Source organism: Echinops telfairi, unplaced genomic scaffold (genome assembly GCF_000313985.2).
Source record: "Echinops telfairi isolate 266 unplaced genomic scaffold, ASM31398v2 ScPeMD7_7458;HRSCAF=8496, whole genome shotgun sequence".
Lineage (NCBI taxonomy): Eukaryota > Metazoa > Chordata > Mammalia > Afrosoricida > Tenrecidae > Echinops > Echinops telfairi.
The window spans coordinates 6461858-6487036 of record NW_022111358.1 but is presented as its reverse complement, the minus strand read 5'-3'; the positions used below and the strand labels follow the sequence as shown (position 1 = coordinate 6487036).

Here is a 25179-nt window from a genome sequence, read left to right as displayed (position 1 = left end):
ATATTCTCTGCTTTCCGCCAAGATCCAACAGATGCCAGTAACGGTATCTATCCCTCCTGTATTTCCTCTTCCGAATCCAACTTGAATTTCTAGCAGCTCCCGCTCATGTACTGATACAACTGTTTTTAAATTATCTTCAGCAAAAACTTACTTGCATGTGATATTAATATTTTCGTTAATTTCTGCACTGTTGGGTCACCTTTCTCTGGAATGGGCACAAACATGGATCTCTTCCAGTCAGTTCGCCCAGTAGCAGTCTTCCATATTCCTTGGCATAGATGAACGAGTGCTTCACCAGCTGCTAGAACATTTTAATGGCCTTCTGTCAATTCTGAGGGCCTGGTTTCTCGCAAAATTTTTCAGTCAGCTTGAACTTGTTTCTTCAGTATCATAGGTTTTTGATCATCTGCTACCTCTGGACATGGCTGAATGCCGACCAATTCTTTTTAGTACATTGACTCCGTTTATTCTTTCCATCTACTTTTGATACTTCCTGCATCATTTAATTACTTGCCCAGAGAATTCAAAACTGCAACTTGAGGCCGCCTGTTTTCTTCAGTTCTTTCAGCTTGAGATGTGGTGAGCAAGTACTTCCTTTCTGGTTTTCTAACTCCAGGTCTTTGAACATTTCACCATAAAGCCTTTCTTCTTGAGCTGCCCTTTAAAAATTTCTATTTCGCTCTTTTAGTTCATTGTCTTCATCTGCTTTGGCTAATCTAAATTCAAGAGAAAAATTCAGAGTTCCTTCTGACATTCACTTTGATCTTTTCTTTCTTTCTTGTCTTTTTAATGACCGTTTGCTTTTTTCAGGTGGGATGCAACTAATGGCATCTCACAGTCCCTCGGGTCTTCCGTTGTGTTCAATGAGATGTTCTCTAAATGCAAGTGGGATATACTCAACTGTGTTCCTGCTCTCATGGGCTTATCTCAATGTTCCTCGATTTCAACTTACAGTTGAGCACTAAATCATCTTTTCTACAGTCAGGCCCTGTCTTCATTTTGGCCTCTACTATTTAGCTTCTCCATTTCCTACAGATGCAGTTAATTTGATTTCTGTATATTCTGCCTAGTGCAATGCATGGGTATAGTCACTGTTCATGTTGTTGAAAAAGGGAATTCAAGATGAAGAAGTTTTGGGTTTTGCAAAATTCTGTGTGATCTCTAGCTTCACGTCTATCACCAAGTCCCTATTTTCCAACTGTGGTAACTTCCTCTTTGTTTCCAACTTCTACATTTTAATCGCCAATAATTATCAATGCATCTTGATTGAATGTTTGATCAATTTAACATTGAGAGTGCATACATTTTTAAATTTTTTCCTCACTCCCTTTAGTGGTCTGATGCATAAATTTGAATAACAGTTGCATTAACTGGGTTTCCTTGTAGATGTAAAGATATTATCCTACCACGTGTAGCACTGTACTTAAAGACAGCTCTTTAAATATTCCTTTGGATGATGAATGTGAGACTATTCCTCTTGAAAGTTGTCATTCCCAGCCATCCCCAAACCATATAATAAACCATATGGTTTTCTGATACAGAATAGCTAATTATCAGTCCATTTCAGTTCAACAATGCCTAGGACATCTATCATTCCGCATTCCATTTCACTTTTGATCTTCAATTTTCCTAGGTTCATATTTCATACATTCTACATTCCAATTCATAATGAACATTTGCATCTGTTTCTTCTCATTTTGAGTGGTGAGCCACCAGCAAGCAAATGACGGTCCCCAAAACTGCACTTTAAATTTTATTTCATATACCTAGTTTCCTACATGTCACATTCAGCATTCAATGAGTACAATATGCATTCATGTGAATATTCACTCTAACCCAGGAGTCAACTTCCTTTACTCATCACAAAAGGAGCTAATCAAAATATTTTCATTGTTAAAAAGAAACTAAATGAAAAAACTAAGTTCAGCTCACTGAAACAGTGAAAAACAAATTATCACCAACTAAGCACTGCAGTAATATTTCAATATACAATATACCCAAAGATTCATAGACAATAAGATAGAACTCATTTGGTTTCCTAAAATAACCAAAACAGCAGGCACAGGATGAACTACACTAAAAATGCAATAGGAAGACAGTAAAATTGAAAACTTAAGAGCTTATCTTACCGGCGCCATTCGTATAGCTGGGTGTGCTCCGCAACCCTGCACAGCTTTATGAAGTGTTTCACCAAACATATTTCGAAGTTCAACTGAGTGACAATAAACAGCATCAATCTTCGGCCACCAATCCAATGCAGACTGGAGATAAACAGAAATATCATAAAGAAGAAAAAAGCAGAAATTTTCATGAGTTATATGCTGTTATTATCACTCTGGATTTGCATGTTGGCCATTGGTCAGAAACTCCTAAGACCATGCAAACACACATGGTAATTGCCAAAGTCTTCAAATGATGTGTCTGATTCAGACAATAAGCCACACAAGTATGTTCCAGTATAATAAGGAGCATGAGACAAACATCCCACTTCATGAGCACATGTGAGACTGGCTTTTCTCATTGGAAAGCTAATGAATCTGAAAAATGACGTCTTTGGAGAGCTAATTATATAGAGCCAATCTTTTTCTTTCTCCAAGTTTAATGTTTTACACAGTTCATATAGTCTATCTTTCCTAACATAAGAATGCTAGTAGCAAAGCTTTAAAAGAGATTAGTGGTTCAACACAATGTTCAAAAAACATGTGACAAACCAATACTTGTATGTTTATAAACAATGATAATTACAACATGAGATTAGTAAATGAGATAATGCTATTAGTCAATCTACAAATTGCTCTATATGGATGGCATAATACATGGACGACTAAAAATCACCATAAGCAAAGATAAACTGACCTGAGGCAGATATTTTCTAAAATAAAATAATTTTAAACTAAAATTTTTCTATTTTGGTTTAATTTGTTGGCTTTGATGTCTACTTTTGTTTTTGTTTTCTTTTTTTATGTCTACTTTTCAATGCCTACTTTATTTCAAAGTATAATTATTTCTCTAAAATGAATAAATAAATATTATGAAAAGACAAAAATCACTAAATCTACAAAGTTTGATAAGTTAATGTGAAAAAAATTGATGAATTTTTCAAAATATAGAAAGCGTGCTTAGAAATGGATGAGTTGAAATTCAGGCTTCCTACTTATTCAATCTCTGCTATAAAAAACATCTGTAAGAATAACAATATTAAATTTAAGAAAAAGAATGATAATATTCAAGTAGTAGGTGAGAGTTAAGTGGGGATTTAATACTTACACCCTAATCCGAGGTTCCTTATTAATCACCACTAGTTAAATCCTCAACATTTAATTTCTTCACACCAATTTCCAGAATGTTTTGAGTATACTTAGTTTTTTTATCATAAACTAAAACTTGTGAGGAAGGAAATACATTTCTGGAATAGTATGATTGTTTATGGTTTTCCCTCAACTTTCATGTTAATTAACTAATTTCTAAACATATGATAGATTTTAAGCTTGGTAACATAATCAATTTCTCAATCCTTGGGAAAGTTGGTTACTGTCCAACAAACTAGAAAAATTTGATTTCTAGGCATTTACTCTTCCCAAACAGCTTGTTACTAGCTTAACTAACACAGAGCTAAATAATCCTAAGTGCACTGTGCAAAGGGCCCATCAACCTGCCAAGCAACCCCATATTTTGTCAGAAGCTAATTAGCTAAAGACATATGCATCCTATCAAACATCCTCTGCAAATTACTGTTATTTACATTCAATACTACTGTTGAAACCATACTGTGGTACCAGGTCTACTTTATAAAATCATTTTAGAGTTTATCTTATATAATTGGTAATAATTTTAGTATACTACTGTTCTTTTTGAGCAGTTACAAACGTGTCATTTCAAAAACCAAAGTACATGTGTTATGTTTGCCCTTGAAAATACTAGGTTTATTGCCAATAAATTAGCATAAGGACATAATATGAAGCGTTCTATGGGGGCAATTCTTCTAGAGAACATCTAAGTACATTCTCAAATGCCTCAGACACAATTCCTCCAACTAGAACACCTCTGGAGAGAAAGAGAACATCTGATTCTCAACATATGAACTATTCCTAAGTTAAAGATGATCAACTGCTATGAATAAAATGGAGACCACTTTGTGCCAGTCATAGCAGGTCCAGTGAGGACTAGGATATTTAGCTCATACATGCATATACTATTTTTTAACTTCCCAGTTACTGTCTGTGTTTGTGTGTGTGTGTGTGTGTGTGAATGTAAAGATGTCCCTCATTATTGATTACATAACATAGACCTGCTAACTCTAATTTCTCTTATATGAAGGGATTTCAAAAAATCTGTGAAAAATTCCCATTATCTTTCAATTCCCACAAGTTTTTGAAGCTCCCCTCACTCCCAATATATGTCACAATTTTTAAAAGGTGACATTATTATGAATCATTTTAGAAACTGCTAAAAACTGACATGATAAAAGTACATTAGTTAACAGACTTTCCGACTTTCTAAGAAGAAATGGTAGAACAGTCAACATCTAAACATAGTACTTATAAATTAAGTATGTGTACTTTACAAAAGCCAAAATTCCAAACACTAATAGTATTTCTACTTAAATTCACAAAACACGTTAAGACTTATATCTCACTTAAGAACACAAATTTGAAACATCTGTGAACTGCCTAAAGAACAATGAAAGAGAAGAACTAATGAGGTGTATTGAACCAAGAATCATTTAGAAGGAGATCTTACACATGAATGAATTAAGATTTGGAGTCCAAATAGCCAAGAAAAATTTTATGTCATAATAACTGTTCTTCAGTTAGGCTCTTCGTAACAGTCAATTCTATGAATTTACAGATTTATCTTATAGCTCTGACTTTTTAGTCAGAAAGTACTTCAGATTCAATATCAATATCCAACCAAGAGTGGGTGCAGGGCAAACGAGTAACAATCTATAACAATAAAGCATCACTGTATGACGTATAACTTTTAAAGACACTTTCTAAACTCAATAAATTTGTATATTTACCAGTATTCTATTTTATTAGTAGTGATGCTTAAGATTTTAGAAATCAGTCACGAGTATTTTTAAATAAAAGTTTCATATTGACCTGGCCTCTGACAGAGACAAAGTACACCTTCCCACATGCAGTACTCATGATAGTCTAGAAGGACGCACAACCGCTCTCACCAGGTCCACTGAGGCATGCATGAAGTAACTCAGGCATGCTTTACACCAGAAAGGAGCAGCTCAGCCACTTACAGCAGTGCCAAGTCCATGCTTGAAAGTGCTCTATATAGTCAATTGTAGACAAAAATATTCCACAATTAAAGTAGCTAGCCACAAAGTACCAAAACATTAAATAATTGGGTTTACAACATACAAAATATAAGCATTCATATACAATTAGTCATCCTAATAAATAGAATATTTTATGTAGCATGAGCCAAAGGGGCTAAGAAAATACCATTTTTTTCTGAATTATATATAAATCTGGGATGGGAAAACCACCTTTTAATTTTTTTAATGACTTGAAAATAATCCTCAAAGTACAATGTTCTGCCTTGTTTGCCCAACCAATCAGCTGCCAGTGACTCAACTGGACTCCAGGTGGCCCATGTGTCTCAGAGTGAACTGGGCCCCAAGGATTTTCACTGCTTGGTTCTCTCTGAAGCAGATCACCACAACAGTCTTCTGCAGTGCGTCTGGGAGAACTAAAACTGCTAACCTTTTCACTAACAGTTGAGCATGTTAACCATCTGCACTACCCACAGATAACCCGGCTTCACTACAACGACAAAAAGAGTCATTTAAAAAAGTTAATACAAATATATTTTACCTATAATCAAATTAATGTAACTTTCCCTTTGAGAAGACAAAGTTTTTAATGTCCTTTCTACCTACCTACAATTTAATCAGTGATGTTCAACTGAGGGTGCTATCATGCCCTCCTAGCACTTATTGGAAATATGTTTGTGGCTGTTCATAATCACTGGGGAGGGTGGGTTTGCAGCCCAATGAGAATTTAATGAAATGAGGACCAGGGGTGCTGCCTACCCTCCAATGTTCAGACGAATCATGCACAGCAAAGAAGTGCCCTGCTCCCCAATCCAGGAAGCCCACTGAGCAAAACTAAATGTGTCACAAAGTAGTCCTTACCCTTAATTATTTTCTCTTGTAGGTATGGTTTAAAGCAGGCGTCCTCAAACTGCGGCCCGCTGAGGACATTTATCCGGCCTGCCGGGAGTTTTTGCCCCATTTGTTTTTTTACTTCAAAATAAGATCTGTGCAGTGGGCATAGGAACTTGTTCATAGTTTTTCTTTAAACTATAGTCCGGCCCTCCAACGGGTCTGAGGGACAGGGAACTGGCCCCTGTTTAAAAAGTTTGAGGACCCTGATTTAAAGAGTGTGTGGGCAGCACTTGGCTTAATTCAATATATCCAAAGCAAATGAGGGTGAGGTGGCTATTTTTACCTCAGCAGACACACTCTTAAAATGTAAGTTTATCATAAACACCAATATACCCATAGTTATCAATAACTAATAGCTCTTTTTCAAGGAAAGTAGTTTTCCAATTTATACATAAGTGTGAATACCTTTGTAAATAGATAAAAGTGAAATTATGGAAGACAGTGCTTGAGAATCTTCAAAATATAACTGTTAATCATTACAAAATTTCTTAAACCCACTGTCCAAATCTTAATACAGTTTTACTATCTCTCTGCCTAATGTATCCAAGTCAGCTCAAAGGGTCCATAAGTACCTTGCAGTGCCTGACATGTTTTTGTATCACATGGATACCTCCCCTCCTCTGAAGTGTGTGAGTTTCATTTTGTTTGAGGACTGAAAGGGAAATCAAGTATGGTCTTATCATTTTGTAAATGGACTGTATTTAGTAACTGCATAAATACTACTCACTAGAGTGGCGACACCAGGAGGGTGGAGTGGAAAGGGGGAACCAATTACAAGGATCTACAAATAACTTCCTCCCTGGGGGATGGACAACAGAAAAGTAGGTGAAGGGAGACATCGGACATTGTAAGATATGACAAAATAATAATTTATAAATTATCAAGGTTTCATGGGGGGGGAGCGGGGAAGGAGGGGGGAAAATGAGGAGCTGATGTCAGGGGCTTAAGTGGAGAGCAAATGTTTTGACAATGTTGAGGCAATGAATGTACAAATGTGCTTTACACAATTGATGTATGTATGGATTGTGATAAGAGTTGTATGAGCTCCTAATAAAATGATTTAAAAAAAAATACTACTCACTATTTTTAAACCTAAATGGTTAAAAAAGGTGACAAGTCAAATTGTATCAAATGCTGAGGAAGGGCTTAGAGTATTAAAATAATATGTAAAGAGTCCTAGAATGAAATATTTTCAGTGAGGTGATTCTTAAGAACATTTGAGATAAAATATTTTAGGTTAATCTCTCGAAAGGATCCTAATTTATCCTAACTTCACATAATAAGGACTTTAGGTTGACATTAAATACAAAAAATACAACTCTATCAGTTTACCAAATACAGCGACTTCTGAGAAAACTCCCTAGATCATCTATCTTCAGAACCAAGAGCACCTTTCTTTTAAAGGAGGAGGGGATATATGGGGAGGGCAGGAGGGGGAGAAAAGGGGTTTCTGTTTTTTTAAACTAATATAGCAATACCTTTTAGACTTACATTGGTGATAATTCGATGGAGTGAATTTACCAGCACATAGTGAAATGTAGAAGGAGAATTCTGAGCGAGACAGATCTACAAAGGAGTAAAAAAGGAGATAATTTCTATAAGAAAAAAACCCAATAACATAAGTGAGAACACAGGACTGCAAAAAGATACATTTTTTAAAAGTATGAAACTAAGAAAATCAACATCATTGAGAAATATTAATATAAGAATAATTTTTTAGCTTTTCACATTTATAAAAGTTATCAACATTAGTAAACATACTTGGCTAAAAAGCAATGCTCTCACCTTAAAGTGTTGGTTGTTGTGCGGGCTTATTCGAAAGCAAGAGACAAGGCAGTCTATCATTAGATCGACATCTGCTGTCTGGCTGCCTCTTGAGAATGGTTTACTCGGATTAAAAAGTAAGTTCTGTAAAAATCCCAATAGAAATGAAAGACTTTAAACAGTCACAGTTATTTTTTGGTAACTAGCACTTACAAACACGATGGTCCAAATGGATAGGAGTAACATTTAATTGCTAGAAAAAGCACCAAATTAATATTTTGAGTTGTCAGTCGGACAGAATTCTTACTATACCACATGCAATTCCTTACAGGCCATATCTGCCCTACTCATTTAAATGCAAGGCTGATTAATTATGCTAACGTAAGAAAACTAGTTTCTATATCCCAATTTGGCATATGGTGACAGGTCTTGAAAGTTCAAGAGAAGTCACTTAAGGTACAGCCAATAGTTTCTCTCCATCGAGAGGAAAGAAGAGAGACAAAAACCAAGACAGAAGGAAGCAATTGGCTCAATGGATGAAAGGACTACACAAACATCATTCTCCACAACCCTGAGACCAGAACTCAATGGTCCCCAGCTACACATTAGAAATCACATGAGAGTCACATGAGAAAGTCTTGAATAGAGTGGGTAGAAAAATGTGGACCACAACTCAAAAATCATAAAAGAGACCAGACTTACTGACCAGACACTGATTGGTGGGACACGCCCCCTCCCCAAGACTATGGCTCTTTCCTTTCAGGTCAGGAACTGAACTCACTACTGTGTCAAAATAACTCTCTAGGATCAAAAGGGCAGGATTCAGTCAAAGAGGAAGTTCAGAGAGTTGTAAAAGGGGATGAATGGAACAGGAAGCACAGACAAAGCAATGGTATATGGAGGGGATTTCAACGACCAGCTGGATCAGAATGTGCATATATGTTACTGAAGGCAAAACTGATCTTCTCTGTAAGCCTTCACCCAATTCACATGAAAAGGGTTAAGAGACACAGACAATGAGTTAACTGCTTTCACAGTTTAAGTCACTTTCTTTAGTCTGATGAACAGAGTAATAACAAAAGCCAAGTCCTACAAAGTTATTTTCAAGTAAGACTCAAAACTTCAGTGTTTGCAATGATCTTAAACATAACACTAATGCTAAAAGCGAATTTTCTTAAGTTTATAGTGGATAATATTAAACATCTTACCTTAAGATCAACCACCATGGACTGAACTAGCAAGAAAATTACAGAGTTATCTTCCCAATTGATATAAGTACTTGCTTTACACAGTTTGACACAAGCAATCGCAGCACTCTCTGTCAGCTGCCTGCTTCCTCCGTGGCCAGCAAGCGCTTTTCGTAGGCTGTCCAGAAACAACTTCTATAGAATTCAAGCACAGTAGTAAGACAGACTATGAAGTATCTTAGATTTCAGATTTATCTAATAAAGTCACAAATTATCAGCCGCTATACATATGATAATTATTTTTCAATTTCATAATTTAACTCTAAAAACAAGGTATCGTTTATCCACTCTTGATGAATGACACCAAAGAAACTTGAATACAGCCCTTGCCAACCAAAGTAGTTGACGCTCCATATTTAATTCAATTGATCGTGTTTTTTGAAGATTCTCTTTTAATCTTCCCTATTATATACAGTCGAAGCATTATATTATGTAATGCTTCTTGCATGATCTGCTCAGCATACAGATTGAAGTATGGCGAGAAGATACAACCCGGACACACTTCTTTCCTGATTTCAAGCGAAGTATTATTCCTTGTTCTGTTTAAAGGACCCCCTTTTGGTCCATAGGCAGGTTCTAAACAAGCATAAGGAGGTGTTCTGAAATTCCCATTCTTCTCATTCATATCCATATTGCTACAATCTACAAATGCCCGTGCATAGTTAATAAAGCACAAGTAAATATCTTTCTAGTATTCACTGCATTTAGCCAAGATGCGCCTAACATTAACTATCATATTCCCTTGTGTTAAGTCCTCTGCTGAGTCCAGCTTGAACTTCTGGCGAACTTCCTGCTCAGTGTACTTTTATAAGTGACCTTGAATTATCTTCAACAAAACTTTATTTCCATGTGACATTAATGATATTGGCTCAATAATTTCCACGTTTTGTTGAGTCGTCTTTCTGGGAAACAGGTACAAATATGGATCTCTTCCGGTCAGGTAATCATTGTTTCCAATGCTTTATCAATTTCTTGAAACAAAATCCTTGGACAGTTTCTAAAAACCCAGATTGCTTGCTGGTCTTATTCCAAGAGTTTCTGACACAGTAGACCTATGGTTGGGTCGCTATGAGTCGGACTGACTCGATGGCAGTGGGTTTGGTTTTTTGGGTTATGGTTGATGGGCTTAGAAATGTGCATTTTCAGTTTCCAGATGATGCTGACCGGGTCTAAAGATCACTCGGAGTACCACTAATCCAGGAATCTACGTATCCATCTCTTTATCAATCCCACCATAAAAATCGGATTGGAAGAATATACACAGAACTCCTGACAATTATCTCTGGAGAAGAACAAGCAAAAATGGAACTAATGGACTCAGAGAAGTCTTGAGTTTCATCTGTTGCTTTAAAAAAACAAAGTTTATGCCAGTGTTAACTTGTATAAACTTTTTATTAAAAAGTACGTAGATTTTTTTTTTTGCAAGGGAAATATTTTAATTTTCTGGGTTACTTTTTCTCTATTTACTGTGTAGGAAGATTTTCAAGGTAGGTGTCTATTCAAACCTTTTTTCTTTTTCTTTTTCAAATAATTCTATTGGGGGTTCATACAGCTCTTACAATCCATATACACATCCATTGTGTCAAGCACATTTGCTGTCATCATCATTCTCAAAACATTTGTTTTCTACTTGAGCCCTTGGTATCAGCTTATTTTTCCCCTCCCTCACGAACCCTTGATAATTTATAAATTATTATTTTGTCATGTCTTACACTGTCCGATGTCTCCCTTCGCCTACTTTTCTGTTGTCCGTCCACCAGGGAGGGGGTTATATGTAGATCCTTGTGATCCCTTCTCCCTTTCTACCCCACCTTCCCCTTACCCACCTGGTATCGCTACTCTCATTATTGGTCCTGAGGGGTTTAACTGTCCTGGATTCCCTGTGTTTCCAGTTCCTATCTGTACCAGTGTACATCCTCTGGTCTAGCAGGATTTGATAGGTAGAATTGGGATCATGATAGTTGGGGTGGAGGAAGCTTTAAAGAACTAGAAGAAAGTTGTATGTTTCATCGTTGCTACACTGCACCCTGACTGGCTTGTCTCCTCCCCAAGACCCTTCTATAAGGGGATGTCTAGTTGCCTACAAATGGGCTTTGGGTCTCTACTCTGCACTCCTCATCATTTACAATGATATGATTTTTTTGTTCTTTGATGCCTGATACGTGATCTCGACACCTCGTGACCACAAAGGCTGATGTGCTTCTTCCATGTGGACTTTGTTGCTTCTGAGCTAGATGGCTGCTTGTTTACCTTCAAGCCTTTAGGATCTCAGACCAGGGGTCCTCAAACTTTTAAAACAGGGGGCCAGTTCACTGTCCCTCAGACCCGATGGAGGGCTGGACTATAGTTTAAAAAAAAAAAACTATGAACAAATTCCTATGCACACTGCACATATCTTATTTTGAAGTAAAAAAACAAACGGGGTAAAAACACACGGCAGTTGGGATATATGTCCTCGGCGGGCCGCATGTGGCCCGCAGCCTGTAATTTGAGGACACCTGCCCCAGACGCTATATCTTTTGAAAGCCGGGCACCATCAGTTTTCTTCACCACATTTGCTTATGCAGCCACTTTGTCTTAAGCAATCGTGTCGGGAAGGTGAGCTTCATGGAATGCCAGTGTAATAGAACAAAGTGTTCTTGCATTGAGGGAGTACTTGAGTGGAGGTCCAATGTCCATCTGCTACCTTAATACTAAACCTATATATATATGCACATAGATCTATTTCCCCATCATACATACACTCATAAACACACACACACACACACACACACACACACACACATGCAGGTATTTAGACCTTTATAAATGCACTCTGCTTCCTAGTTCTTTCCTCTATTCCTTTTACTTTTCTCTAGTCCTACTATCATGCTTAGCCCTCATTTGGGTTTCAGTAATTCCTCTTGGTTACATTGCCCTTGATCAGTATGCAAAAATTTAAAAACATAAAAATGTTAACAGGAATATGGGTGATTGTTATAGTCTTTGTACATTTCAAAATTCTGCTAAAAAACATACTATACTCAAAAGATATGACTGGAAAATATTTACAAAACTAAAAGCATAGGACCACTGCCCTAATAAAAATGAAAAATCTCACAAATTAATAAAGGACTGGCAGACAGCATAAGAAAATAGGTAAAGGAAATGCACAAATATTTTGCACAAAAGAAAACAAGCAAATGGGCAACGAATGTATGAAATGATCCTGAGTCCTCAAAAGAAGAAGCAAGGCTAAAATGAAATATTGTTGTTTTTATTTTATCAGCCTGGCAAAAATTTTAAAGGCTGAAAAAAGTGTATTCCTGAAGAGGATTCAGGAAAGTGAGCACTCTAATTTTTCCCTGGTGAAAATCTGACCTGGTGCAAACACTGGGGGATGGATGACTATTAACCTTTTAAAACGAAATACCCTTGACTCGGAAGTACTGGTCTGAGATTCCACAAGAGCAACAGGTCCCATTGTCAGACTGCACGTTTAAACAAAGGTATTTACTTAGGATTAATAATAATGCCTACTGAAAACTTGACAATCTGAGTAACTTTTCTTTCAGAATGAAATGGTTAAACAAATAAGGTTCAGTAGAATAAATGGTTATTACATAATACTAAAAATAATGTGCTAAAACTACTATTCTGAAGAACAGCCAAGATATACTGCTGAATAAATCAAGGAAGATGCTGAGTAATATATGTGTATTGCATTTTCATTTAAGTGTTTGTAAAAGTAGATACGAATGGAAAGGACACATGGCAACCATCAACAATGGCTGCTATCTCAGAAGGAATGTGATTTTTAAAAAGCAGGAATACTTAAAAAAAATACAACTTTAAAACACAAGAAGATTTAAAGATCTAATTTTTTAACCACAAAAGTATTGCTACAGAAAATTCTTGAACGCTTATTTCAAAACTTTTGGGGAGTGCCAGCCACAAAGTCACATATGGTATGACTCCAGTTATATGAACTGTCAAGAATAGGCAAATCTAAAAGAGAAGGTGATGAGTGGTTCCCAGGGTCTTGTGGGGAGAGGGAGCAGTAGCTGCTAACACTTAGAGTGGTTTCCTTGGAGATGATAAGGCGTTCTGGAATTAGATAGTGGAGATGGTGGCATAACCACTGTGTGGAACATTTGAAAGGATGAACTTTTTTTTCCCCAAAGACTTTGGAAAACAGATTTCAAGAGATTGCTTGGCCTTCTTGGGAACTAACGTTAGGGTTATGGAATCACACTCGTTATTTCGGGTACACAATGAACAAGGCACAGCAGCACGGGGTGGACATGTGTACTTTCTGGTCCTGGGTTCCCACTCAGACGACAGAACTGTCTTCATGTGTGGGTCACATGGATCCAGGGCCCTCGAAGCAACCAGGGATTAAAAGTATGTCAGCTCGTCATGCTTGGCCTTATTGGTCTGGTAGTCAGACAAGGTCACAGGCCTGTTCTCGTGAGGGAGACTCCGAAATACTGTCAGGTGCATGAAGTTGTCATCGCCCACGTGGACCTTGATGAAGTAGTTTGTCCCACCGACCACTTGAGACTTGTACTCCAGTGCCTTAAACTCCTGAAATGTTTTGTTTTCTTTCTCTTCCAGCTGGGCCTTTACCTTGTCCGCGATCTCTTGGATCTCCGCGGTGGCCGGCTTGGTGGCCGAGGTTCCTCTGCATATCATCTTGGCAGTGAGAATGGGGGCGGTTGGCGCAGAGCAGAGAAAGCAGGTGGACACAGGGTGGCCCAGAGGGATGACTCTGAGGCCACCTCCCGGCCCTAAATAGGCGCAGTCACGTGAATGCCGACCGGCAAGCATGAACTTTACAGATACAAAACATATCTCAAAAAAACGAAATAAAATCTTGGTGAGGAGAAGGATGACCAATAAAGCTAGGAGCCAAAATCAGTAAGACTGGATGACTACATAAAAATCCTAAACAAGCAAATAGAAAAGAGAACCCATAAATAAAGTTTAAAAAGATAAACCAAGTATATGTACACATCCCTATAAACAAAACACAGTGGGGAAATGAGCAATTAATCTGAGATATACAAATGGCCACTAAAAACTGTAAAGAGATGTTGCTCTGATTATTAAAACAAATTCATTTAAGCATAGTAATGAATTTATAGTAACTTCCTTTGTCTATTTTGCCTAATAAACAGACAGTAGAAATAAATCTACTATTTTGAAGGGCTCTAATAATCTAACATGAAAAAATATAGCTTCATAATGAAAAAGTTGGAGCATGGATCTAGGTGAAGTACCATAAAATCATAAACTCACAAAGATAATCAAATTTATTTATTTTCCCATCAAGGCAGAAATTCCCTAACCACTATTTCTACAAAGTATTGAATCATCCAGTTGATTTTTAACATCTCCACCCACGAGCAAGTCAGGCAAGAACCATTTCATAATTTGTTAGCTATGAATATTTTCTGCCAAAGTGGGGGGGGGGGGAGATAATAGCAAAACAAAGTGCACAATAAAATTAAAATTATTATTAATAACCAGCTTCTATTATTTAGAAAGGTGCCCTGGGTAAGCATCGGACTGCTAATCACAAACCCGGTGGTTCAAACCCATCAGCTGTGTTCCTCAGAAAGATGAGGTTATCTGTTCCTGTGAAGATAATGTCACTTGGAACCCTATTTATGGCAAGTATTAGTAGGAAGATTCATTAGTCAGTTTGGCTTTGGTATTACTTAAAAAGAAAAGCAGTTATGCGCTGGGTGGGTAACTGCAAGGTCAGCAGTTCAAAACCACCAGCTGTTCCATGGGAAAAAGATGGGCTTTTGACTCCCATAAAAGTAGTCTCGGAAACTCACAGGGGCAGTTCTACCTACAGAGTTGCTATAAGTAGGCACTGACACAATAGCAGTGATTTTTGTTTTGTTTTGTTTTCATAGTTCCACTAAGGAGCCCTGTGGTAATTGGGCCACTAATCACAAGATTGGTAGCTCAAATCTGCCAGCTAGTCCTCAAGAGAAAGATGAAGTAGTCTGTCCTGTAAACATTTGCAGCCTCAGAAACTCTAAGAAGCAATTCTACTCTATCCTATCTAAGGCTGCTATGAGGTAGAATCCACTTTAAGTCAACAGGTTCGATGTTTGGTTTGGGTATTGTTTCAATTTTAACATAGAGGATATATACAGTAGTCTGCTTCACAATAAAACACTGTGAAGATTGTTCTAAAACACTTAAAATAAATTACTACAACACTGCAGGTATACCAAATGAATCTACCTCTGTGTACCCACAAATGGCACAGAACAAAAGTGGTGACGTCTAGCTGGTCAACCTTGTAGTGATTATTAGAGAAACACTGATTATCTGTAACAGAAGTTATTATGCAGTCTCCTTTGGTAAGAGAACAAAACTAGGGACTGTTTTAAATCTTTAACCAATGAGTGGTATTTATTGTTCTACCAAATAAAATTACAGATGAGCTAAGGCAAACAGAAATCTAGAATGAGTCTAATTAGGAAAAGGTTCTCTGAACTATATCATGCTTGCAGAAGATTAAACCTCCTAAAGTAGTACAATAACTGCTTCACATCTGTACTGGTTATGGAAGCATGTTCCCTGGCTCACCTTATTCATATTGTTTTCATCAACCACATCCTTGGATATGTCCTGGATTATTTCTGGACACAAGATAAGAAGAATGATTTGGAGTGGCCAAACTGCTGCTTTACGTTTGGTGCTTTCGGCAAAGCCATCCACTAAGTCAAACAGCTTTTCTGCACACTCTAAATAAAAAATATAAACGTTAAATGGCATTATTAGATGAGAAGAAAACCCCTGGCATTAAATACAGAGCTGGCCACTCTCCATAAACTCAAAGGATACATTGTTTTAAAGAGAGAAACCTGGAAGCTCACTTAAGCAACTACACATATTCATTCAGGTAAGTTGATAAGCAAGGTTACAGTATGTATCTATGTGTCAGAAGCACAATCCTGACCCATCCAGAAAATTCCAAATTTCAGAATGGCCAATCAAATATTTAGTGCCAGTTCCCAGAGGGTGTGATGTCCCCAACTCACCAAGAATGCAGTTTCCCAAAGGGAACTGCCAAAATTCCCCAGGAGTCTGTATTTTCTGCCTTGCAAGAACTCTTATACTGTAGATAAGAGTATTGTGTTATATGAAGCTCCCTAAATATAAAGTCTCAGAGCACAGAAAACCACTTCTCTACAACAAAGAGCCATCAAACACCCTAATTTCAAACTTCTTGGTCTATTTGTTCAAAGGAAAAGAAATAGGCTGGGGATCATTTTGAAATGAGAGAAAACACAATTTCCTTTTTGACATTAGTTGATAATTGAAAATGTAAACACCCCTGGATAACCAACAGATTTGGAAAGTGATGGTTTTTCCTTCATAATAATAGCTTAAAAGACACACCCCACCCCAAAAATTAATCTTATCCTTACCAGCCATATCAGTCTGTGGCATCTGGTACAGCTTTGTAAACTCATCTGGATAATTTTCTACCCAGTTCCAAAAGGCCTACAGATAACAAAGCACATGTCTTTAAATGGAAACAGTGACTTTTTCTCAGCACAAATGTTATTACGAAATGTAATAAGCATGTATATCAGAAAGCTCTGAGTTTCTTCACAAAATTATGGTATATTCTTCCTAAAATATCTTAATATGAAATTAAATTTTAAGCCATAAGTCTTTTGTCTCAAAATTCTACAGACAGTAAATGTATATGCAAAAGTTTAACAGTAAAGACAAGGTAACTTACCTTTTCCAAACTGTTTATAACTGCCAACTGTGCGACCTTCTTTAGGGCTTTAAATTTAAATGCTGTTTCTGGGAAGGTAGAGACATTTTTTTAAATTCGTTTTTGATGATTTACCACAAATATACCTCAGCGCTATTGGTAAAACTAACTTCATTTTACATGCAAGCTTTCATTCCACATAATGAATATGGACCATTGAAGACCTATGCCTGAGAAGCACCAGCTCAATAAAAAGTGAATATACCTTAAACTTCAAAGTTGAGGTTTTCTTTTCTTTTGCTGTTTTTAGTAACTTTTTCAAAATGTAAAAAGCACATTGTAATTGTAGACTATTTTGTTGTTGTTGTTGTTTTTTAATCATTTTATTGGGGGCTCATACAACTCTTATCACAATCCGTACATACATCAATTGTATAAAGCACATTTGTACATTCGTTGCCCTCATCATTCTCAGAACATTTGCTCTCCACTTAAGTAAGCCCTTGGCATCGGATTTTCTTTTTTTTTTTTCTAATTCTTTGTTTTTTTCCTCATTCGATGCTTAGATTATTTCACTTTTCACAAATTCAAGGATTGTACAACTCTTATCACAATCCATACACGCATCAATTGTATAAAGTGCCTTTGTACTTCATTCTCAAAACATTTTCTCTCTACTTAAACCCCCGACATTAGGTCCTCATTTTCCCCTCCCTCCCCGCTCCCCCCTCCCTCATGCACCCTTGATAGTTTATAAATTGTTATTTTGTCATATCTTGCCCTGTCCGACGTCTGCCCTCACCCACTTTTCTGTTGTCCGTCCCCCAGGGAGGAGGTCACATATAGTCCCTTGTAATCGGTTCCCAATTGTAGACTATTTTTAAAACTATACAATAGTGTAAAAAAAAAATTCAATGACATCCATGAAACTACCAGTCAGAGACAACCACAGTGAAGAATTTGGTGAATTTTCTTCCCTCCCTTTTTTCACATGTGATAAGAGAAATACATTTAGCAAAACTGAAATCATAAAGGCTTGACAAACCTGTTTTGCTTTTTAATTCACATCATATCCCAAATCTGTATCACTTAAAATTCTCCATATGTTATTTGATAGCCATATATACAATAGTAACTATTACTCGAACAATTACTTGCCAGGTATTTTCAGTATAATTCAACAATTATACTTCAACAATTCTGAAAATGTCAATTCCTTCGGAATATTTCAGAAGTTAATGCTTGTGTGTACATACAGATATAATAACTTGTTAAAGTCATGACGTTTTTAATATGCTTTGATCTCTTAGAATATATGTCACTAGACTATTACCAATATTTCATTATTATAAACAATACTAATAAATACTTCCATATAAAAATCTTGGTCCACATTACTGATTATTCCTATAAGGCATTCAAAATACTCACAGTGATGCTTTGGACAGAGTAGAACTGCCCCTGTAGGTTTCAAAGACTCTAAATCTTTACAAGAGTAGAAAGCCTCATCTTTCTCCCATGAAACGGCTGCTGGTTTGCAACTGCTGACCTTGAAGTTAGTAGCCAAACATGTAACTCACTACACTACCAGAGTTCATTTCAGATATTACATTTAAAGTTATTCTTATGTAAGCAAACCTACCCTTTAGGAGTCGTTTTAATTTTGCACAATCCACATTGATATACTGCAATAATTCTATATCATGAACATCAACGTTATCCTCTGAACAAACAGTCAGTTCTTGTAACCTATAAAATGAAAACCAAGTACGATTTAGTGATTTACATTGTAGGATATTCCAAAATTCCAAATTCAAAAGATTCTTTTTGCCTGCGATTTTGACAGCTTATTACATAAGTTACACATATCAAAGTAAGGGTATACTTGTTATAAAAATCTTAAAGAACATAACTAATTTAAGAAAGATGATAAAAAATCATGATAATCCAGTAAACAGATGCCTAAACAGTATTTCCTACTGAAATAAGTCAGAGCTCTTTGGAAAAATTAAATATACAAGATGAGCTTTCTTGAAAACAAAAAAACTCCCAGAAGTACAGGTTCTCAAGAACCACAGAGGTGCCCATTTACAGAGGGTCCTACTGTTGAAAAGTGAGATAATATATTTGAGCATTGAAATAATTGTGTTTGTAACAACTCAAACACATAAAACTATGAGTAAAAATCCATGAATCTGTAGTAATACAAGCACACAGAAACCTCATTGGTCACACTTAGGAACTGTTATGGCAGCAACTCATTCTAAAAATTGATGGAAGAATCAAGTTTCTATTATACTTTGTACATGAACTAAATTACAACATTAATAAGGTGAGAAGTCTTTTTCAAGAATCACAATTTTGAAGGAAGGAAGGAATGACAGAGCAAGGCATTATCATTGTGCAATTTCCGATGACATGAGCAATCCGGGCAATGAGCTTCCTAATACAAACATCAAGATAAACTTAGGTGCCCTAACATATGGCATAAACACAGTAACAACGTAATGGAAAACATGGACACAGCAATGACAGTATAGATAGCTGGGACCTCCTAAAAATAAGACACTCTGTGAATCAAAAGATTTCACTCAAAAGAGTAAAATGAGAACACATGGTCAAGGAGAAAAACTTTAGTAATGACATATCAGACCTGAGACTAAACTGTAAGATTTCTAGAAAACGTCAATGCTTCAACAAGAAAAAGGAGAATAGCCCAATTGAAAAATAACCCAGAAGTTATGGACAGGCACCCAACAAGCCTCATAAAGAAATGGTCACAGTCACTAGCCAGCCAGGAAATGCAAACCAAAATGACAATGAGATACCACTTCATTCCAGAAAAGATGGAAACCACCTAAATGCTCACCAGTGAACGAATGGATACATAAACACTGGTACACACTCACATACAATGGAATATTAAGAAACACTACAGAACAACAATGAATCTGTACAGCATCTCATGACAGATGCATTCGGAGGGCAAATCAAATACAAAGGGACCAATATTGTAGGAGACACCAGACTCTCATGTGTTATTAGGGGCAGGTGGAAAGGGCAGGAAAGCAACAGTCTAGGGTAGACAGATGCTAACTTGGGTGAAGGGGGAGATAATATACTACGAAAAGGAGATGGGACAGCAAAGAGGGCGAGGAGGAGACAGGGCAAGCCATTGGGAGGTTTGATTAACTGTTTAAACTGTTGAATGCAAAAACAACAATCTGGTATGTAAGCTTTCACCTAAAGCACAATAAAAAGTTTGAAAGCAAAAAAGCACAGAGGCAACACTACAATGAATGAACAAGGCTGCTGATACCTAAACCCAACAGTCAATCCGACATGTTTTCGGAATGCATGCACCAGGAACTAGAGGACACAGAACAGGTATTCTTGCCCTACCAACAAAACAACAGATTTCAATCAGGGCCAGCCTATGAATACTGAAAATTCTACAAAACACCTAACACAGTTCGTCAACAAATAAGCGACATGAAATAAACAAAGGTAGGAAGGTGGAGAAATGATGAAATTATGTGGATTATATTATGATAAGGGGAAGAGTGCTGGTGGTGTAGTGGTTACGTATGGGGCTTCAATCTGCATGGTTGGTGGTTTGAAACCACCAGCCGCTCCCTGGAAGAAAGACTAAGCTTTCTACTCCCATAAACAAGTTACAGACTTGGAAACCCACAGGGGGTTGCTGTGAGCCAGCACTAACTTGATGGCAGTGAGTTTGTGTTTTACGATATAGAGCTTTAAAAAGAAAGACGAACCAATTGCATGATATGGACTTTGGCTATTGACTTGAACAAACCAAATGAAAAGGCCATTTTTTAAAATAATAAGAAAAATTAAACCTTAATTTGGTATAGCTATTAAAGAATTGTGAATTTCTGTTAACTATGACCATGGTATTATAGTTAACTTTAAAAATCTGTGAGGAATACATATTGACATATCTATAGGTGAAATGACTCATATCTGTGATTTGTTTCAAAATACTTAAAAAAGGTTTAGGAAGGAGGTACAGATAACTGTTGAAGGAGATTGAGAGATACACATAGATTTAAAGTATTATTTTGCTTTGAATACACTTGAAATTTTTCCAGCAGATGCATGGATTGACATCGAGGCTGAAAAGGTATGAGAGGGAAAGTGGGAGTGAGTATACCCACGAATATATAGGATTGACATAAGATATTCGTCTACGTGTATTTACCTTTTCTACAAATATACCCATATATGTGATGGAGCATACACAGGGAAAAGTTATGAAAACTACTTAGACATACCCAAACACCTAATGGAATGAGTCGCTGGGCCTGGAGGATCATTACCATAGTGCTGGCGGGCACCAACATCAACTGGCATAACATGATTCACAAAAACGTCCTACATCCTACTTGGGTGAGTAGCAACTGGGGTCTAGAGCAACTACTGGTCTCCCCCATGCAATGAAAAGGACAGGTGGAAATGGAAAGGCACAGGGAAACTATCAGTCCACTCAACTAATGGACCACACATCAGTCTCCACAGCCTAAAACCAGACACACTAGATGGTGCCTACCTACCCTACCAACCACTCTGAAAGAAATCATTTTAAACCAAAAACCAAGCTGAGTGCCACACTGAGTTGTTTCTTACCCACAGCAACCCAAGTAAGTGGAAGAAGAGGGTGAGATAAAACTCAAAACCCTAAAAAGACCAGGCTACCTGACTGAATATACACTAATGGAACCTCTAGACCAGTGGTTCTCAACCTTCTTCATGTAGTGACCCTTTCATACAGTTCCTCATGTGGTGGTGCCCCCAACCACAAAATTATTTTCGTTGCTACTTCATTACTGTCATTTTGCTACTGTTATGAATCAGGCGACCTCTGTGAAAGGGTCGTTCAGCCCCCCCCCCCCCAAGGGGTCGTGACCCACAGGTTGAGAACCGCTGCTCTAGACTAGGGCCCTTAGACACCCTTCAATGAGACTCAGGAGGTACATCAACTAAGATCAAGAAGGCAGCATTTACGCAAGGACAAAGTTCAGAAAGGTGAAGGAATGAAAAGAAAAGGAAGGAGAAAGTAGGGTGCGTGACAGTACATTGAGAGATTGCAATGAATAACAAAATGTGCTAAATTGTTGGACATCAAACTGATTATCTGCTCCATAACCTTTAACCAACCATAAGTAAAATACAACTTACTTTACAATTTCTACTCACATCAACTAGACTTCAGAAGCATGGATATTTTATCTGCATTCCCAGGTCATGGTTATATTGAAATAAAAGGAACTGAATCTCTTCAGTGCACGTTTCTTAGTCTGTATACATTTGTGTGATTGTTTTGAATAATGTCTCTCTTTCCCAGAAGTAGATAAGCTTATAGAACAAGAATTTTTTTCAAAGCCCAAATCCCCCCTTATAGTGGATTTAAAGTTATTATTAAGTGTAGTGAATTTAATACTTAACACAAATTTCAGGCACTTGAAAACTGCTAAATTCACTTAACAGCAATGATTACAGAATTGGGCTTCTTAATGATGCATATTCAGTATTTCAATTAATGTTACTGTTGTGTGCCTAGAGCTGGAATCACCTCCTAGGGACCCTATGTGGCAGAGGAGCACACCCCACAGGGTTTCCTAGGCTACAAATGAACAAGTCTTTTCTCCTGCAGTCTCACTTGGTGGACTCAAACTACCAACCTGTCAGTTGGCAGATTCCATTAAAATAATAATAATAATAAGCACATGAGAATAACGTATTATCCTAGAAAGAGAAAGCACAAATGTTACATGACTTTATAATATTAACTTGAATTTTAACCATTTAGTGCAGTTCAAACTTGACTTAAGAACTACCACCAGACTTCAGTTGCTAAAAGTGAAGCCAATCTCATTTCTTCCTTCTAAACTTATCAATCATTTTAGCCTACGAATCTATCTTGCTGCCTTCTAGTAGATGCCAACTCGGAGCGACCCCATAGGACAAGGCAGAACTGTCCTATGGGTTTGCAAGACAGATGTACAACTAACACTAAAATTATTCTAAGCACTGACACAAAAATGCTATATATTGTCAGTATGAGACAAGCTTAGCAGTTTTAACAGGGAATGACAAAGTTCTCAATATTGATTTACATATAAAAATCTCACAGCTGTTACACAGAACTAAGAAGTATAAAGTATGCCTTAGCTGGAAGCACAACTCAACAGATGAGCAACACAAACTTCTCGGCCTCTTGCACCTCCTGGGGCTGTTTGTAAAAAATTGAAGAAAAGTTTAAGCCCTTTTATAGTCTAGTTTATTTCTACAGAAAAAGAGTATTTTGTAATGCTTTTCATTCTGGAGATAAGAGAAATCAAGTAAAAAGCAGTTCAAGGAATAAAAATAGAGAAATGACCGCTAAATGCCCACCAATGCCAAGTATTGACTTATAAAATGAATATCACTGAGTTATGTGCTCACAAGTGATAACTATACGGCACCAAGTGGTCAACAATTACCCCAAGCAGAGGCGAGAGAAGCAGGAAAGGGAGGGGGACACAGCAGCGGACCCGAGCAGAGATACGGTTAAGGCCGATGCACTGCCCACGCTCTAGCTGATGGCACAGCATGGAACAATCGGGATAAAGAGTGTTAAGGGGACCTACTTTGCTGTGTAAACTTTCACTGAGAGCACAATGAACTATTGTTGTTATTTTCATTTTTAGACAGGTTAAATAATCAGGCACAAAAATGTTTCGTATTTTGATTCATCTAGTAGGTTACATGTCAAAGGGCTTTCTCAAAGAGCTGCCATTCAAATCACTTACCGCTGCTAAGGCACCTAGTGCATGAGCTGGAATTAACAGCAACCGGCTTTAATACTGTGACAGCAATGTCAGAAGATACCAAACTCCGAACTCTTGGCCAAAGAGTCAATGTCAACTCATAGCAACCCTTTAGGATAGGGTAGAACTGCCCTGGTAGGTTTCAGAGACTTTTAATGGGGAGAGGGAGGGCTGAAAGCCCCATCTTTCTCCCAATGTCAGAAGATATCATCATCTAAATTAAATCACTGCAGGGGTCTTTTTGTTGAGTACGCCTCTAAAAGATAAGAGGACGACCCTTTCATTTAGGCACAAGCTAAATGAAAAGGCAAAAGTCTAAATTCGTGTTTCACAGAATCCACTCCGATGCAACCTGTCCTCTGACAGCTAAAGAAACTGCTTTATGATGTGGACGCTTGCCTTCTCTCTGACAACAGTGAACTAGATGCAGCAGACTAAACAAAGGCGGTCTGTTTTTGTATGTGCTAACGCCACAAAATCCCATAAAACAAAGTCCTGTATGACTAGAACATTAAAACTTCTGCAGTTTCCAAAGGCAGCAGATTTCCTATTTTATATAAAAACTCAAGTAAAGAGAGAATGAAAAATAGCTTATTCTTTTGATAATATTCTATCTTCAATATAAGATTATATTAGGATCAAAGGCTTACATATAGTAAGGGCCTACTTTAATGAAAAAAGTTTGGAATTAAAAAATAATAATTTGTCAACCTCTTATTCCCTAGGCATTTGTTACCATGCTGATTGAAGCAGAGTATTATCACGAGAAGGCTTTTAAAAAATTCATGGGAAAAAATCATTATCTTTCAATCCCATTTTTCATAAACTCTTGGAAGCCCCTCATATTACTCAGACTGTGAAATATTACTATTTGAAGAGGCTTCATGAGAGCATTGTTCTATTGTACACATTGTCAATAATATTGCACCATTAAATAAAATTTTAGTATTGTTTGCAACAGGAATTCTGTTGAAAGACTAATAAATATTGTTTCCTAGCATCACAATTACAGGAAAATCTTTTTAATTAAAAAGGTAAAATTTTGAAGTCAGTCAACTCCCCTAAAACACTACAACACAAAATTTTAAATGATAATGATGTACATTCTCTTTCATACCTCGTGGAAAAACAGGAAGACTGAGTAAATCTGACTAATGGAAATGCACCATTCATTCACACAGGCAAATCAAAAGATGCACGCACAAATAGCAAAAAGAATTGTTTTTCTCTATGTAAGTCTCTGGTTCACTCACGTGATTTGGCAGAAAATTACTCCATGTTATACTTCCCACTTGGTCAAAATTAAGGACCCATTTGCCTCTTCTTATAGAAGGCAAATTATTTGCATCAAAACAAGTTCCTGAGTTAATGTGTTCATGTCAGTTCTAATTCTCTCTTGTATATTGTCATCTATATCAG

The 25179-nt window shown here is 37.0% G+C and overlaps 2 protein-coding genes across 2 annotated transcripts in view; both read right to left on the bottom strand.

Annotated features, from left to right (window-relative positions):
* The window catches only part of NF1 (neurofibromin 1), a 252880-nt gene that overhangs the window by 183696 nt on the left and 44005 nt on the right, over positions 1–25179 (bottom strand). Inside the window, exons 5-13 of the mRNA XM_045299978.1 lie at positions 18573–18679; positions 16952–17019; positions 16632–16707; positions 15787–15944; positions 9157–9330; positions 7970–8092; positions 7676–7750; positions 5255–5284; positions 2130–2261 (exon numbers count right to left, since the gene is read on the bottom strand). Of these exons, the coding sequence (XP_045155913.1) occupies positions 2130–2261; positions 5255–5284; positions 7676–7750; positions 7970–8092; positions 9157–9330; positions 15787–15944; positions 16632–16707; positions 16952–17019; positions 18573–18679 (943 nt within the window). The remainder of the gene's footprint in view (positions 1–2129; positions 2262–5254; positions 5285–7675; positions 7751–7969; positions 8093–9156; positions 9331–15786; positions 15945–16631; positions 16708–16951; positions 17020–18572; positions 18680–25179) is intronic.
* LOC101660692 (cystatin-B-like) lies at positions 13573–13891 on the bottom strand. The gene has a single exon (XM_013005781.2). The coding sequence runs from the start codon at positions 13867–13869 to the stop codon at positions 13573–13575; it is 297 nt and encodes a 98-aa protein (XP_012861235.1). The 5' UTR covers positions 13870–13891.